This window comes from Buteo buteo, chromosome 1 (genome assembly GCF_964188355.1).
Source record: "Buteo buteo chromosome 1, bButBut1.hap1.1, whole genome shotgun sequence".
Classification (NCBI taxonomy): Eukaryota; Metazoa; Chordata; class Aves; order Accipitriformes; family Accipitridae; genus Buteo; species Buteo buteo.
Window position 1 is genome coordinate 57,713,659 of NC_134171.1, and position 15,974 is coordinate 57,729,632.

General features: G+C 44.4%; 1 protein-coding gene across 1 annotated transcript in view; it reads left to right on the forward strand.

Moving 5' to 3' along the window:
- Positions 1 to 410: 410 nt before the first annotated feature.
- The window catches only part of ARHGEF38 (Rho guanine nucleotide exchange factor 38), a 37,292-nt gene continuing 21,728 nt past the window's right edge, over positions 411 to 15,974 (forward strand). The window contains exons 1-4 of the mRNA XM_075039914.1: positions 411 to 471; positions 1,344 to 1,550; positions 11,549 to 11,739; positions 14,332 to 14,455. Of these exons, the coding sequence (XP_074896015.1) occupies positions 411 to 471; positions 1,344 to 1,550; positions 11,549 to 11,739; positions 14,332 to 14,455 (583 nt within the window). The remainder of the gene's footprint in view (positions 472 to 1,343; positions 1,551 to 11,548; positions 11,740 to 14,331; positions 14,456 to 15,974) is intronic.

The window sequence follows — 15,974 nt, forward strand, 5'->3', positions numbered from 1 at the left end:
TTAAAGAAAAATAAAAGTTGGAAATGAGGTTACACTACTATGTTGCATCCCCGCTTGTTGTTTCTTACTATGCAGTCCTTCAGGGACACAGTGTGGCAATGCTAAAGCAATACGCTTTGCCAGCGTATGTCAGAGGGACATTAGTTGTGTCCCCCGGCAGATGCTGTGGCAATGAGTGTGCGTGAGGCTGACACCGATTAGGCTGCACCATGGGGCTCCCACCAGACGTTTCCTAGGGCAGCGAGGGCCGCAGGGGGTGGGTATCACAGCAGCGGCAGTGATTGCAGCTGATGGCTGTTGGGGCTCTTCCCAGGATAAGTCCGGTCCAAGCTTAGATGCCAGCAGCTCCTGCTGTTTTAACATGAGCTTGATTAGACCGGCGCTACGGAGGATCACTAGGCAGTGCGTGCATGCCAGAGACCATTGCTAACAGACAGGATAATAAGATCTCTTCCAGGGGCCGATCCAGAGGTATTACAAGCAGGTGTTTTGGTGTCCACTTCCTCGGCCATCAGAGCACGGTGATTTGTTACGACAGCCTCCGCAGGTCCTTGGCAGGCTTTCGTGTCGCCTCTCTGCGCGTGGTGTAAAGCAGGACACAGCCCGGTTTGAGAACGTGTCAGCTCCACGCTGCTTCCCACCTCCCGGAGGGGTTTCCATCTCCTTCTCAGCCCTTTCCTTCATTGCCCTGGGTGATTGGTCTCCCTTCAAACCTGTAGATCAGGAGTTTCCAGCCTAAAGGCTACACCTCTCAGTGGGGTCGGGAGCCTGGCCGATGCAATTCGATAGGCGAGGAGTTGGGGTCCTGACCAGGCTGCCGGCTGGGCACTAGCCGTGGGGAAAGCGAAGGAGCGAGGGTCAAGGGTGGCCTCCCCTTCCCATTTTCCTTGCCCTCTGCCCCGGCGGTGCAGAGAGTGGAGGTGACCGGTGAAAGCGTGGCCGTGTCCCGCCGTACTCGGGCATCTCCCTGCTAGCGCACGGCAAGGGCGGCCCGGGAGGATGCGACTCTGCTTCGGGGTGCCGGCAGCCACGGCCCCGCGGCTTCAGCATACCCTGAAGCGGGGAAAGAGGCCGGGAACGGCTGCGGTTTGGGGCTGGCTCTGAAACCCGCCCCGCCAGGCGTGCTTGCACATAAGGCAGGTGAATGCAAACACTGCCCGGGGCGTCAGCTTCCCGGGGGTGGAGCTGCTCCGGCACAGGTGGCAGGGCTGAGCCCGGGGCCCTGCAGAGCCTGGGGAGCCCTGCTCCAAAACCAAGCCCAAAGCAACCAGCCTTCACCCGGGCGGCGAGGTCACCTCCCTGAGAATCAAGCTAGGGCCCTCGCTGCCACCGCCACCCCCAAGCAAGGCTGGCCACGGCGAGCATGGACTGTCCGGGCAAGGAAGGTGCTGGGGGCAGGAGGAGGAATTTGGCCCTGCTGAGGAACAAGCTGTACATGGGGGAGAGGAGGAGGACGGAGCCCGTGGTGGAGAGCACCGCCGCCGCCGGGGACCACGGCACCTTGCGGAGGAGTCAGTCCGACAGGACAGAGTACAGCCAGAAATTACAAGGTACCGGGGAAGCTTGCTTGGTGCTCTGCTGCTGGGATGCTCCGGCCTGGGGTGGTCCCTTAATGCCCTCCAGGCTGCACCCTCCAGATAAGGAAGGGAATGGCAGCCTCTGCCCCCATGCGCTCACAGTTGGAGTGAGCAATTGCCCCCTCTCCCCGTTGCTCCCCACTTCCAGGGTGTGAAATTTCCCCTCGTTTTTCTAAGTAACGTCGTGTAGACAGGACGCAAATGCGATCGAAGCTCTTGGTGCGTTCCTGCAAAATGCATATGCGATCGGGATCTTTCTTGCTCGTCACCAGAATGCATTTGCAACGCAAACAGTAACGTGAAAATGCGATGGCTCCATCCTGTCTGTCTTTGAATGGCATATCAAGTGGGGTATATGCTAAGTAATTAGAAGCATCAAGGGCAGTTTTTTCTTTCAGTTAAAAATACCAGGATCTATAATGTGTTTATCTGTTGCTCAGATTGTACAAGCCTGAACTGAACTAAGTCCAAATACATGTTTTGATGGATATGCTGATTCCAATTGTACCATTGTGGAGAGGGTTTCTTTTCAAATAACCAAACTGCATCTGGACCAGAAATTGGCAAATTATGTCAGTACTGGGCTTGTCAATCAAAAATTAAATGCCATGTCACAAATTGAGGAAAAGCATGAAGAATGTTTACGGCTATTTCTGGGAGTGCTCTGGAACACAAACTGATGAATTTCTGTGGGTTTCCAGGGTCTTGAACATCAGGGTCCCATCACAAATGCAGGGTTTGAGTTAATATAAGTGTCTATTACTAATAGTGATATAACTGCCTAGTGACAGTCACTCTTGCGGCAATAAACCTTTATGAGGAAATAAAATAGGAAAATACTTTGGGTTGCTGTATTATGGTTTTGATGCATTTAATTAGGAAGTAGCATTTCTTCAGAGAGACAATAAAAGCAGAAAATAAAATAATAAACCTGAAATTAACAGGATTTCTATGGGGGCTGCATACGCTGAGAACAACAGAGCAGTTCATCGATTATGCTGTTCCCTCCTCGTGATAGCTAATCAATGAGAAGATGAAAAATTTTCAGTTAAATCAGGCACATGCTGCAGGGACTTGGTGGGGGTGTTTCAGGGTACAAGCACGGATTGCTGTGGCTGGGCAGGCAAGCTCCTGGCACGTGTCCCACCAAAACAGCAGTTTTTTACTCCTGAAGGAGGTTGCCCAGGTGGGGTCAAGGTTATCAGAGTGGTATTCAGCAAAAAGTGTGAGATCTTTCTGTCCAGTGTCAGGTGTATTCATGCCATGAATGTCTCCTGTTTAAAATCTGGAGCAAAGGAGGGGGGAAGCCTAGGTAGTCATGGCAGAGCGTGAGGTTATGTTTATGGCAGCAGTCCAAAGAGACAGTAAATCCAGCTTTACAGCTCCTGCCACCAGCTGAGTCTGCCGCTGAGCACCTATTGCAAAACACCGGTCTGGTATCAGCTCACTCTGCTTGCTCGCATTTGTTCGAGAAAAATGGTGATGGGTTAACAAGGACCTGGAGGCTTTATGTTGGATTAGAAGTTGCCTGTCCTCAGAGTGAAAATACAAAGTCGGTAGAAATTCCTGTGAACTGTACTTACAGTCACAATAGAAGGAAATGCGGTTGTGTGCCAAGGCCTGATCTGGATCAAATTTTGCTGAGCTAGATGTGCCTGAATCTGATAACGATCACAGATCCCAGACCTAATGCGCTACCTGCCAGCGCTGATGATGTGCTATGGCTATACGCCTCTATGTTCTTCGTTTTTCTCACTAGTGCTTGGATGTGAAGCAGCTTACTCCAAGGTGAGAGAAATGGTTTTGTTGGAACAAAGCTTTTGAGTTCTCCATTCTTGGTAAGAAAACCCAACAGCTCTGTTGGGGACATAAATGGTCTGTTGTGTACTGCCAGGTTGGAATTCTCAGATCACCCTGGAATGGTAAATGCTTTGCAAAAAGATACAAATGGTAATAATTTGCATTTGCTTCCCATGTGAATTGGAGGAAAAGCTCTGTGTTTAGTTGCCCCTCCCGTCTGTAGTCCCCTGTTAATATGTTTTCTAACACTCAATCTGCAGAGCTGTGGTAGGTATTAGCACAGACAAGGACGTGTAAGACAAGGAGATGCAACAGGAGCAAACCCTGCAGAGGGGAATCTCTCGTGAGCGGGGCAGGTTTCCACAGCTAAGAGTCAGAGACTGCAGGATCCCCGTCTCTGCTAGTGGCAGGCAACCTAGGCAGAACACAAGGGACCAAGGTGTCTTTACACCCCAGTGCCTACATCAGCATTGCAGCACATTTGCTGGGTGAGGTATCTCTCGAGGGCCCTTCCAGCCCTCTGCATGCTTTAAATGGTTTCCTGAGTAGAAACCAGGTTGTTGCCCTCTCTCTCCCCCCAGCCATTTCCAGCAGCTCTTGAAGTATATGCTCAAAGTGCAGCTCAGTGTGCTGGAAATACAGGTCCCCAAATAAAAGCCTATAAACAAACAAACAAACAAACCAAAAACAAGTGAGCAAGCAGTCAGGCATAGAAACTTCTGAGAATTCAGTTTCCACCCTTGGATTTCTCTTAAGTTTTGCTGTTTTATACAGATTCCAAAATGTTTTCTATAAAGAGTGAGAAAGGAAGCCTACCATCCAGATCTCCAAGGTAATCAAGGTGGTTTGCTCTGTAAGTCTACAAACATGATCACAATAGCATTGTCAAAGGTGCAAACTTCTGCAAGCATTTTTCACTTTAAAAGGATTCATTAAAAACACAGCAAAGCATTTTCATGGTTAATTATTCTACTAGACACATCTATTCAATACCTTATCTGGTGTGAATGGCCATGCAACACCTCCTGGCTTTACTCTATTTAAAAAGGAAGTAAGATGCAAAGTAGCCATTATATTCTCAAAGAGTTTGGCAAGCATTAGTGCATCTATTTCAACTCATCCTGTGAGATAACCAAATGCCTGCAGCCCCATTTTAGATAGGGGAAAATAAGGGGATTGCTATCAAATGGCAGGTTAGTGATACAACCATGCAGTCATCTAGAACTCAGGTTGTCGCTGCATTCTTGGATGAGTCCAGGAATACCTTCATCAAGCCAAATATATGTTTTTCTTCCATAGTTCTCCATCAACTGGACAGAAGCATCACTTGTCTCAAGAGGGAAGACTGGGTTTAAAGAAGATATATTCACTAGCACTTGTGGTGGATGCAGAAATAATATCAAGGGTCATTATAAGAGCTAAGACAGAGCTCCTGTAGTATTTCTATGCAGTGCTTTGCTCTACATTCGCTAGAAAATCCTGCACATATGTCCTTTCAAGAGGAATGAGGAACTTGCTGCTATCCTTAAGCAATGGCACAAAATGGTATTTAGCAGCTCTGTTTTCAAATGTACTATCCGTAGCTGTTTAGCTGGTAGGAGTTGGTCTCTTTTCTGCAGTGAAAATCCATCAGTAGCAGCTGTAAAAGTAACTATATTAATATCTATGTATCGCACTGATGTTGGGATCAGTCTCTGAATTAACCTAAAGCTACCATTCTGTGAGTACCTATGCATTTCGGTAAGAGGAGTTTGCTTGATGTAGTTATTGGCACATAAATGTTTGCAAGATCAGGGCAGATTAAGAGACAGTGTATCATGGGGATAGATGCTATCAACCGAAAAAGGCAGACCATGAAAAGGAATTTAAAACATAGTTCACTCTCTGTTAGGTTTTGGACAGATTGTTGGGTTTTGTTAATAATCATATACCAAACTTGTGCTTGCTGTGAAAAATGAGCTATAGAAAATGGCGGGTTTCCAGAAGGAATCAGAGATCACATTTGCAGTTTTCAGCAAGACAATGCATGCTTTGAAAACACTTCTTGTTTTACAAACCTATGACATATTAACTCCCTTATAACTTTAGCTGTGAATGGGTCAACTACAGTGTTATTAAATGACTTGCACATGCTTCAATTTAAAATACATCAGTGATATACCTGTAATAGATACAGTGATTCAAATTGCACAGCTGCCACAATATATTGCCTCAGAGCTCATATCTGAACCCGAATTTCACATTTTGCCTGTGTCTAATGTAGTTATGAGAAATAACCAACACCAGAAATGACGCAGAAACCTGTGAAATTATACAAATTCCTGGAAAGTTGCTATCCCTTGGTATACAAAAGCCCAGTCAGACGCTACTCATCCCCCTTCGCTCCATCACAAGCAGGGCACCTTCCTCCATCCCGTCCTTCTCCCTGCCTGCAGAGCACACCACTTCTTCCCGCGTGGGCTGCCCATGCCCACAGCTTCTCGGTACCTCCCGCCAGGAGTAAAGATCCTCCGCGCCTCTCCCCAGTTCCTTATTTGCTTTGCACTGTACTTACTGATTAACTTTCTATGGACTACAATGCAGATAATATCCTATTTCACTGTGAAATGTATTGATCTTTGGAGCAGCTGGTTTGCTCAAGTACAGTAAGGAGTAAAAGTCCAGATTATTTCCTGAAGTGCAGGAGATGGCTTGATGAAGATACCTGCCTGCGCTCTGTGATGAGAAATCACAATCTAACAAATACTTCTATTTTCTCCTGTGCAGATTTAAGCTCAGAGCATCTAATTCTGTTAACTTGCGCTGCAATAAAGCTGGAATTAATCCTTGAACTTATTGCAGTGGAAGACAGGCTGGGAAGCAAGCTCATCTTTTCAGAGCAGAATCCATTTTGTGCTGCTGTGTTTGCACAGCGCTTAGCACAAGCAAGTCCTGCCATGTGGCTTAGGACTCTTAGGAGCTACTGCAGCATAACTAGTAACAGCAACTGGGGTAAAGGAGTGAAGACTAGAACCCAAGGAGGTTTATGGATCCTTCTCTGACCATATTAGCAAATGTTCTATTTTTTGGCATACTTTGTGTTGTGAGTCACACAGCTCACAGTTGGTACAGTTAATCTGTGCCAAATCTTGAAGCGCATGTGTCCCGAGGGAAGTGGTTCAGATGCAGACCTTCCTTGGTTCTTACTTCAGTAACATATTAGCTCAGTGCCACAGGAGTGGTATATTTATACCGGTATATGACACACTGGAAAGGTTTATTTGTAAGTATTGGCACTAACAATAAGGGCATTCTTCTGTCACCTGATGATAAGCTTTCTTCCCTTCCACCACGGTCACATGGGATCTCTCTGTAGTCCTGTCAGCACACATATAATTAAAGCGGTCTGCTGTCAAGGAATTGAAGAAAGAACTTGTGTGTTGAATGTAAATATTTTCTGTACCTTATGGAACAGAAAAATGATCAAAGATTGAATGACCTAATTGCAAGGAAGTCTCTGATGCAGATTTTATGAGCGAACCTGTTGCCCAGGAAGACTGGTGCAAGGTCATTCTGGTCCTGCGGTGTTCTCCTCCTGTGTTCAGAAAAGGGTTTTTTTGCATGGGTAACTCCCAGCCCGTGTGCAACAAAACCGCTCCTGAACAATGCTGCTGTTATGTGTGTCTGTGAGTAGAAGAAGAAAAGGCATTTTCCACAACCCTCTCCCAATCCTTTTGTATCTCAGTGCTCGACTTGGAGTTCAGTGGATCTAATTCGCACCATGTTTGCACAGTATTGTGCTGTAATAACTCTGGTGCAAAACTATGACACCCCTATGAAGTGATCCCTCACAAGGGGAGGGGGATCGGGAGTAAAACTCCATGTGTATTAGCTCATGTGATGTACTTCTCCCGCATGCAGTGGGACGCTCCATCCTTCCCCACTGCTTGTCCCATTTCAGGCTCCCTCGCTTCCAAGGATCCCAGTGTCCCTGTGCCCCGCAGCTTTCCTGGCACTCGCAGTGGAAGCAGGGGTGTAAGGGGCAGAGCCGGGGCTGTGGTGCGAGGGGGGAGAGGAAAGCTGCCACAGCAGCAGTCTCTTGAACTTGGCTGCCTGCATTTCATTCCCAAATCCAGCTGATAAAAGCCGGTGTACATTCCTGTGTGTAATACCTAGGTTATCTGAGGGTACAGGCTATCTGAGGACTTGCTTTCACAGAGGAGTAATTTTATCCAGGGTGGTGTGAGACTCAGGTTTCACACGTGAAAACACAGTAATGCTGTAATTTGTTTGTTATACCTCGATAACTTATGCCTTTGCTGCTCCCTTGTGCCAGGCAAAATCCTCATATTGGCAGAGCGCAAGTGCAATTCCTTTGGCGTCCTCCAAATGCTGCCTAAAAAATGAAAAGGCCTGTTACTCACTCTATGCACCGACATTACTGCACTTGTTGCTATATTCTGTGCCAGTGCCTTCAATTCCAGATGGAATGGGTCCCGTCCCCAAGGGCAAATGTAATATCCAACCTGAGCATCTTACCTGGGAGGAAGGATGGATAGAGCAGACCTCTTGGAGCTGCTCACTCTCTAGGTGGGAAAGCCAGGGAAATTTGCACGCATAGATCTTGCAAACCTGCTATGGCTGCTCCTCCGGTCACTTGCTGTGGATCCCCTAACACCTCCCCTGGGCCTAGAAGAGAGCTGCTGCATTTGCACATTGCAAGCTCTATCCCTCCATGCTCTCACTGCATTGCTGAGTGTCTCCATCTGGGGGATATTTTTAGACTTCACACTTGCAAGAAACTGTTTTTGTAAGATGTGGGGCTGCTTTGTCCATGTCATCACATAGTGAACCTCTTGTTTTGTGCAACTAGAGCCATGTACTTCAATATACAGCAGGAGAACCAAAGTTGACACCTTCCTCTCCAAAGCAAAGTCCTCCAGAAAGGCGACTCCTGCCGATAACTGACATCACAAAGCAACAATTGCAAACATTACCTTATTACCTTTATATTTTTATGCCTACTAAAAGTACCAATTACATTTTTGTAAACTGGTCTTAAGACGCAGCTGTCTAATAAACCATTCAACAGACAGGTTTTTTTCTTTTTTCTAAACCAAGCATCTCTGAGGACAAATGAGTCAAATTCTTACTGTAATAGTTAATCCTCAGCAATGTCTTTTCTGGCTAATCCTCTCTCTCAAACCATTCTGGGGCTGGTACATGTTACCAGGTAGAAACGAGTCCGCTTATATTCCAGATATGCACTTGCTGTTTGTGCATTCATTAAACTTTCACTTACTCCACAAGGATTTCAGCAAGCTACTAATGTTCTCAAACTGGTCAAAAGCAATCAGCTGAACATGAAATCACAGGGTTTGGCTGTAATCATCACTTCAGGATCTTGCTGTTGCATTCTGTAGAGACAGACATGCCTGAAATGAAAAAGTGAATGTATTGAGTGAAAATGGAAAATTATATTACTTTTAACAAAAGGATACATTTATTAAGAAACATGTTTTCTATAAGGAAACAGCATCTACTTGGTATTTCTCATGGTTATTTCCTCCTGTTGAGAATAGTTTTTCTTTCCTGGCATTATTATCTATCATGCAATAAGGATAATAGATGAGCCCTGACATAATTCAAGAATCAAATTTGATCAGGGCAATCTAATGACATAAGCTGAAAGAACAGCCTCTCGAGGGATTGCGACTTCAAGCCTGAAGTGGGATACAGTGGCTTTATTTTGCTCATATAATGCCCTCCCCTGCCAGCAGTACAAAAGATTAGGAAGTTCTTTTGCACAGCATCTTGTGTTTACCTTCAGATTCCATCTGATATTGTAGCTGTGCTGCATGTGAGACGAAACAACACTTCTGAGATCTTCCAGGATGTCTGGTCCTCCCTGCACTTTCTCTGGAGTCGCCCTGAACTCTCGCATACAGTCACATACAAATGTTTTCACACCCGAACTCAAGAAAAATGCTGATTTTGGTGCAGAACTGGAACAGAACTGGATTGTTCATGTGGTTCCTTGTGAATTTATAAGTGTGGTTACATACTGTAAGTTTTTTAGAGGAAAAAGTACCTGCCATTTTAGCACGTAAGCAGCAGGCAAGGTGGTCTCATTCTGCAACCCTAGCAGAAAATTGCCCAGAGGGAGCTGTGGAGTGATACTGGTACCCTCACTAAAGGGCAGAGTCTGTTTCGTCCAGCACACAGCACCTTTGGTAGATGAGCTCTGCAGCAGTGCAAGCTCCTGTGCAGTCCATGCACTCACACCAACACGGACTCACTAGGGCAAGATTCAGCTTAAAATTCTTTTGATAGCCCAAGCCTTGCGGAGAGGAGATATCCTCATTATTTTATTGTCTGTGTGCAAATTTGGTGACAAAATGTTCACACCTGTGTTATACACAGACTTCAAGGCTAAAAACTCAGAGGTAAAAAGTACATCCAAATACAAAAATGTCTGAAAAAACAGCCCCCTCTCCCCTGTTTGTTTGGGTTCCTTGTCCTTGCTGTTTACAACTAGCAGCACAGAGGCAGAGGTGCAGTCCCAAAAGCAGCTATTTAAACCATTAACTGTGGTCACATCAGTCTCACTAGAAAACCTGATGGGAGAAGCATTAATAACAAAACTGTCCATTCTGAATATCAGTGGCCAGCATAATTGTAGAAGGGGTTGAGGATGAAGATACATTGGATTCATAACATTTTACACCTCTCAGCAGAAGACGGCTCAAAGCCCTCTCTCCTGAAAGCTGCTTGGTTTTCCCACAAGTCCAGCTCCAGGTTATCACCTACAGCGTTGGCCAGTGTTGTAGAGGTGAGCTGCACGCTGTTTGACGCTCACTTGAGCGCTCATGACCTCACCCTTGACAATCAATTCAAACAACTGCAATATATTCAGTATTGGCTATCAGCGAGCAAAGCATCAAATACTGCTTCCTATGGCCTCATTATACAGTATGCTCCCTACAAGAAGTTGACATGAAGGCATAGCAGTCTGATCCTCAGCAGAGATTCCCATCCTTTGCTGCTGAGCAATAAAAGCCCATGCTGTCAGAGCACGATCTGGGTAATGCAGACACCAGTACGGTAATGACATGTCCATCTTTGTTGGTACTCTGCACCATCTTGTGGCTAGCAGAAAAACACCAGAATAGCCTCTGAAATCTTTCACTTGTGGTTTTTGTTTTTGGTTGGTTTTTTTTTTTCTGTGTGTGTTTTTCCTAACGAAAAATACAGATTGTCAGTGTACACAGATAAAATCCAGTGCCCTTTGTACAGCTGACATAGATGTCTGCAGGCTGGCTTACGAACCAGCAAAAGGAAAGATCATCATTACAGATAAGTAGATTGTGTGCAGGTCCTGAAGCATACATAAATTACCTATCTGTAGAAGACTCGCTTGCATTTCCATGTGTTTGGAATAAATTGGATATTCTAGGTCTTAAGTATGGAAAAATAGTTAAGAGTTTCCCAATCCCAATGATCTCTGTTGTTCCAAGAAATGTTTGTTATCGATCATTAAAGGTTTTCTCATATTCTCCTGTAATTCCTTTGCCTCTTTCAAAGAAAACTTTTTAAACGGAATTACAGGTTTCATCATCATCGTTAGTAACACTGTCTTTATTTGCAAGTTAGTCTTCCAGTACCTGCAGCCCTCAGCCTCCCATGAACAGACTCAACTTTACATTGTACAGAAAAAAGGTTATGCCAGTGAAGCTTATTTATGGTAAATACAGCCTTTTTCTTCCACAGGAACACATTTTCTCCCATCCTCCAAATCTAATAGGTGTCAGGCTGAGACTGTTTTCAAAGGAGTAGAAGGGCATCAGCTATCCTTGAATTTCAGTGTGACAAGGATAAGAGTCTCCTGTGCTCCATGGAAAATTTCTGCCCACATACATAACATCAAAGCCAGGGGAGCCGGTGATGGGTTATCCCCTTAGCACCAAACGGACGGTTTCCTTTGCGAAACTTGTGTCCGCTTTTAGAGGAGGGAGATGGGATGACACTCAGTCTGATCTGGGATTGCCATTTCTTATGCTTCTTTTCTGCTCCCTGTGGCCACTTGGGAGTTTCCAACAGGCACCGGTTACGTTCCCCCACGGTTGCGCAGGGCGAGCTGGGTGAGCACGCGGGATTACAATGCTCCTCACAAATCTCCCTCTTTTAAACAGAAAAAATGGCCCCTCAGGCAGGGTCCTCAACCCCCGCCACTTCACTGCAGGAGGACGAAGAACAAGTTAGCAGACGCATGATGGCCAAGAGGGTGAAAATCATCGCAGAGCTCGTGCAGACGGAGAAAGACTATATCGGCGACCTGGATCTCTGCATCAAGGAAGTGATTCAGCCCCTGAGGAAGAAGCAGGTGAGCACCGGGGGTGGAGGACGAGGCGGTGACGTCAAAGGTCTCAACTCACCCACGTTCTGCTTGCGGATAATCTTAATGCGAGCGCAGGTGTCAGAGCGAGGGTGACGTGGTGCCGGGAGCAGGTCTGGAGCCAGTTTTCCAGAAAGGGACGTGCCAGGGCTGTAGTGAGGAGAGCGGGAAGTCAGATACGCTCCTGACACTTGCTCCTGCACTTGCATAAAACCTGCATCAAGGTACTTGCCCAGAGGGCAGCTTGAATGCTATATCCCTGCTTGTGGGCTGCAATAGCAGCTTCCACCTCTCCATACTGCTCTGGAATTATAACCCCTGGCACGTGCCTTGGCAGACCTTTACTGGCACCTCCAAAAGCAGTAAAAAACAAAAAACCCAAGTCTTTTCTGTGATAACAACCTGGAATGGCATGGACCTCCCCATCAAGGATAAATTCAGTTGTAAAGATGACTTTATCAAGCCTTTCAGACAGCTGTGGTGGAGAAATACCATGCCTGACAGACCAGTGAGCACTTCAGAAATTTGCATTCTACACAGAAAAGGTACTTTTAAGAGGGAAGGCTCATAAACTATCTTTCAGGCAAAAGATTTTATTAGGCCAATGATACCCATTTTCTTTTTCAGCTGAGACTTCAAAGAGCACCTTTTCCTGAATGGTATTTCAATTTGTAGGAAAATGTGCAGCCAAAAGCTGGGAATAGAAGAGGTTGTCCAGAGAAAGATTAGTATTTGTGGGACCTGCAACATAGCATTCACAAAGGCTGCATAAATGATATCTGCTGCTAACACAGAATAAAAATAATTTTAAACAGACCTTAAACCAAGTATTCTGTATGTAGGGTTTCTTATGAAATTGGTGACTAAATACAGGTGCAGAGACCAAAGTGTCTTTATATGATATTGGCACTGCCTCTTCAGGAAATGCTGTGGCCAGCTGAAGCCCGTGCTGTTTAAGCTCCTGCAGGACTTTTTTTGTTTCTTAAAACTCTGTCAGAGTTTGTTCCAACCCATTTTCAGGAGAGCTGGTATCTGCTGGCATAACTTTAAGGAGTTCTTGACTTCTTCCTCCTCACTTTAAGGAGTTCTTGACTTCTTCTTCTTCCTCACTTGTTCACCTACTTAGAAGTAGTCTCCACTTGACTACCTCCCCAGCCTGGCCAGCACTGAGCAAGAGTATTCCCTGGTTGAACTCATTGAGATTTTTGACAAGTGTGCTGTATTCTTTTGCTCTTTTCCAGCCAACTGAAAACATACATTTTTATTCTGTCCTTTGTCACCGTATTAATGTGTATAAGTGTCCATGCACAGCGTAGTTCCCAATACTAGGTAGGCATTGTGCTGGAGAGGAGGTCAGAAGTCCTGTGCTAGATGTATACAAGAAAAGTAATTTAGAGATTATAACTGTTTTAATTTAATAACCTCTGCATTTTTGAAAGGCTTTCGAGAATGCTTTATGGTTTTAAGGCTAGTTCTCGGATAAACTACCGTACTGAAATTTTGTAATGTGTTTAGAGAAGGCTAGCATTTAGAAAATTGACCTAGCAATGAATCTGTTTCATATTTCCAAAGGGATAAAACATGTTTTAGCCCCTGTAATACTTACGAAGAAATTAACTGCATTAGTACTGAAAGTGTATTTCTGATTCTGTTACAATAGCATGCAATTTGATCCTCCTGGCATCTGGTAAGCTGCTATGTAAGTCAGCAATTCTGTTCCTAATGGAGAGATAAGTTCAGAGGGTATCAATATGGATGTTAAAATCTTGCCTTTGTTCTCAGTATTACCACATTACCACTGGCTATCGCCAATTGTCCTGGAATATTAACTATTGCCCTGCTGTGCAAGGAAATGAATAACTACTGCATGAAAAGTATGTGTCCTGGAAATTTTTTACTTGGTCTAAAATGAGTAGGGACACGGAACCAAATTTTCTGTTGGTATAAACTGGTGAGGTTCACTGAAGTCAATGTTGTGCTCCCAGGCTCTGTGGGAAGCTCTTTAAGTTATATTAATACCCAGAATTGTAGATGTGTTTGCTTTAGTGGAAATTATATGATCTTGATTGTATTTTTGGATTTACAGGACAACTAACTTTAAATGGTACCACCATCTAGAAGTCTTTGTACCTGGTAGCTGGCACCAAAGCACCAACGTCTGAGTTTATGTAGCGGCCTCTGTTAGCAACTGGTAATTAGGGAATCAAATCCACTGTCAAATATTCTTTTCCTCAGTAGGAAAGTAAACAAACATTTTAAAGCCAGCTACGGATCTTTTCTTTATTCAGATGATAATATTTATTTCCTTCCTAGCTAAACACTTTCAGATTAGGAATAGTTCAAAATAAGGTTAAAAGAACTTGATAACATTCCCTTTGTTAACTGCGTCAATCATATAATACTAATCTGAAAATTGTATACATGTCCTTGAAGTCACAAGGAGGATGTTTATAGGAGATTTTGCAGAAGTGGTGCTTCCTGGAGTGTTGAACACCCAGGGCATAGCAAAAGAAGGTCTGTAATACACAATGTCCTTCTTTATCCTTCGTCAGTAGCTGCTTAATATTTGTATTCCATTAGATTGCTCACTTTGACGTGGATGGCTTGTTTAGCAACATTGAATTGGTCCATCAAGTATCAGCCAAACTGCTGTCACTGTTGGAAGAAGCCACGACAGATGTGGAACCACCCATGCAAATAATCGGTATGTTTACTGTCCTCTTGAGTTCTACAAAGCTACGTGAAAGAATAAACATAACACTCTCCTGTCCTCTACCCTCATCAGACTTAACTAGTACCACTCTCAGAGGCTAACATGCTACAAGCTGTCCATAATGACACAGGAAAAATGACATGTGAAACCTCTCCAGTTGCTCTACTGTACTCATATGATCATGATGCTCTTTTTCCATCCATCTGGATGTTGAGGGGGAGGAAGGAAGAAGAGAGTGACTTTAGCATGAGTAAAAACTGCAGCACTGAGTTATGCCACATCCTGATAATATACTTTTAATCTACTTTGATATTGCCTTCCTAACTCTGCTCACGCTTACACCAGCTCTTATATTGCATACTCATAATTGTGCCATTCAAGAAAAGCATTAAAAATGATTGTAATAATAAACACATCACTACCCCACCCCTCCCAAACATTGTAAACATGTATCCACTGGTGATATAATTCATGTAAGAGGTGGTTAACAGGTGTGCTTAACAGGGACGTGGTCAGTAAAGGCAAGGAAGCTGTAAATGATAGGAAGTTTGTGGGAATCTGTGCAGGAATGCCTGTAAGGATCATGGGTGCTTTCAGCAAACAGGTTGGTGCTCAATATATCACGACAGTCACACATTCTGCAGGTCAGGCCATGAATATTAAGGCTACGATCTATTCACTTGACATTCTGGCACAACTGGAGAGGTTTAAGAAGTTAGTACTCATCAGCTTTCCCGTAACTGCTTTTTCAGTGCAGAGGCAGTAGGTGATCCACCTTAAGGGATCAGGTGAGAATTCTTAATTTGCTTCAGTGCAAAGTCAGCCAGTTTAGTTTAAAAAACTTCCAGCCATGATTCAGAGGTCAGGGAGGTTCTTTCTTCCCTAAACTGACCACATACCACAGGTAACATGCTATTGAAAGGACCCCTCTTCTGGCAAATAATGGGATAATAAATTATTGGTTGCCTTTTGACTAAGAAACATGATATTAAAACATATGAGGCTTGGGAAAAGTATTAATCCTAGCACGTCTCAATCTGTTTTGCCAAGGCAACAGCTTAACGTACTTTGATGCAACTGTGTTGTTTGGCGGTATTTCAATAAAAGTGCATCATGATGAGTCATATCCTTAATAAGCAATGTTCTATTCTAGCAGGAAGTGCCTTTCTCACAGCCAAGAGAATCTTCCTTTTCGTTCCCTGCCACATGCAGTAGTAAAGACAAACAATTTCATCCATCTATTAGGGTGTATTTCTCCAGAATCAGACAAAGAACCATGAAAATGTATGGGATTGTGGATCACAGACTTGGCTAACTTATGGCAGGGAAAAAGATGGCAAGTAAGGTGTGAGATGTTCTTCCAAAGGCTGAGACAAAAGCAGGGAGAATAATTGCATCACTGTAAGCAATAAATTATAAGTTTGCCATCTTCTAAAAGTATATCAAGGTGATAATTTTGTTTTCAGGATCTTCATAATCAGTGTAAAAGTTTTTAAAGCCAGCCTATAGA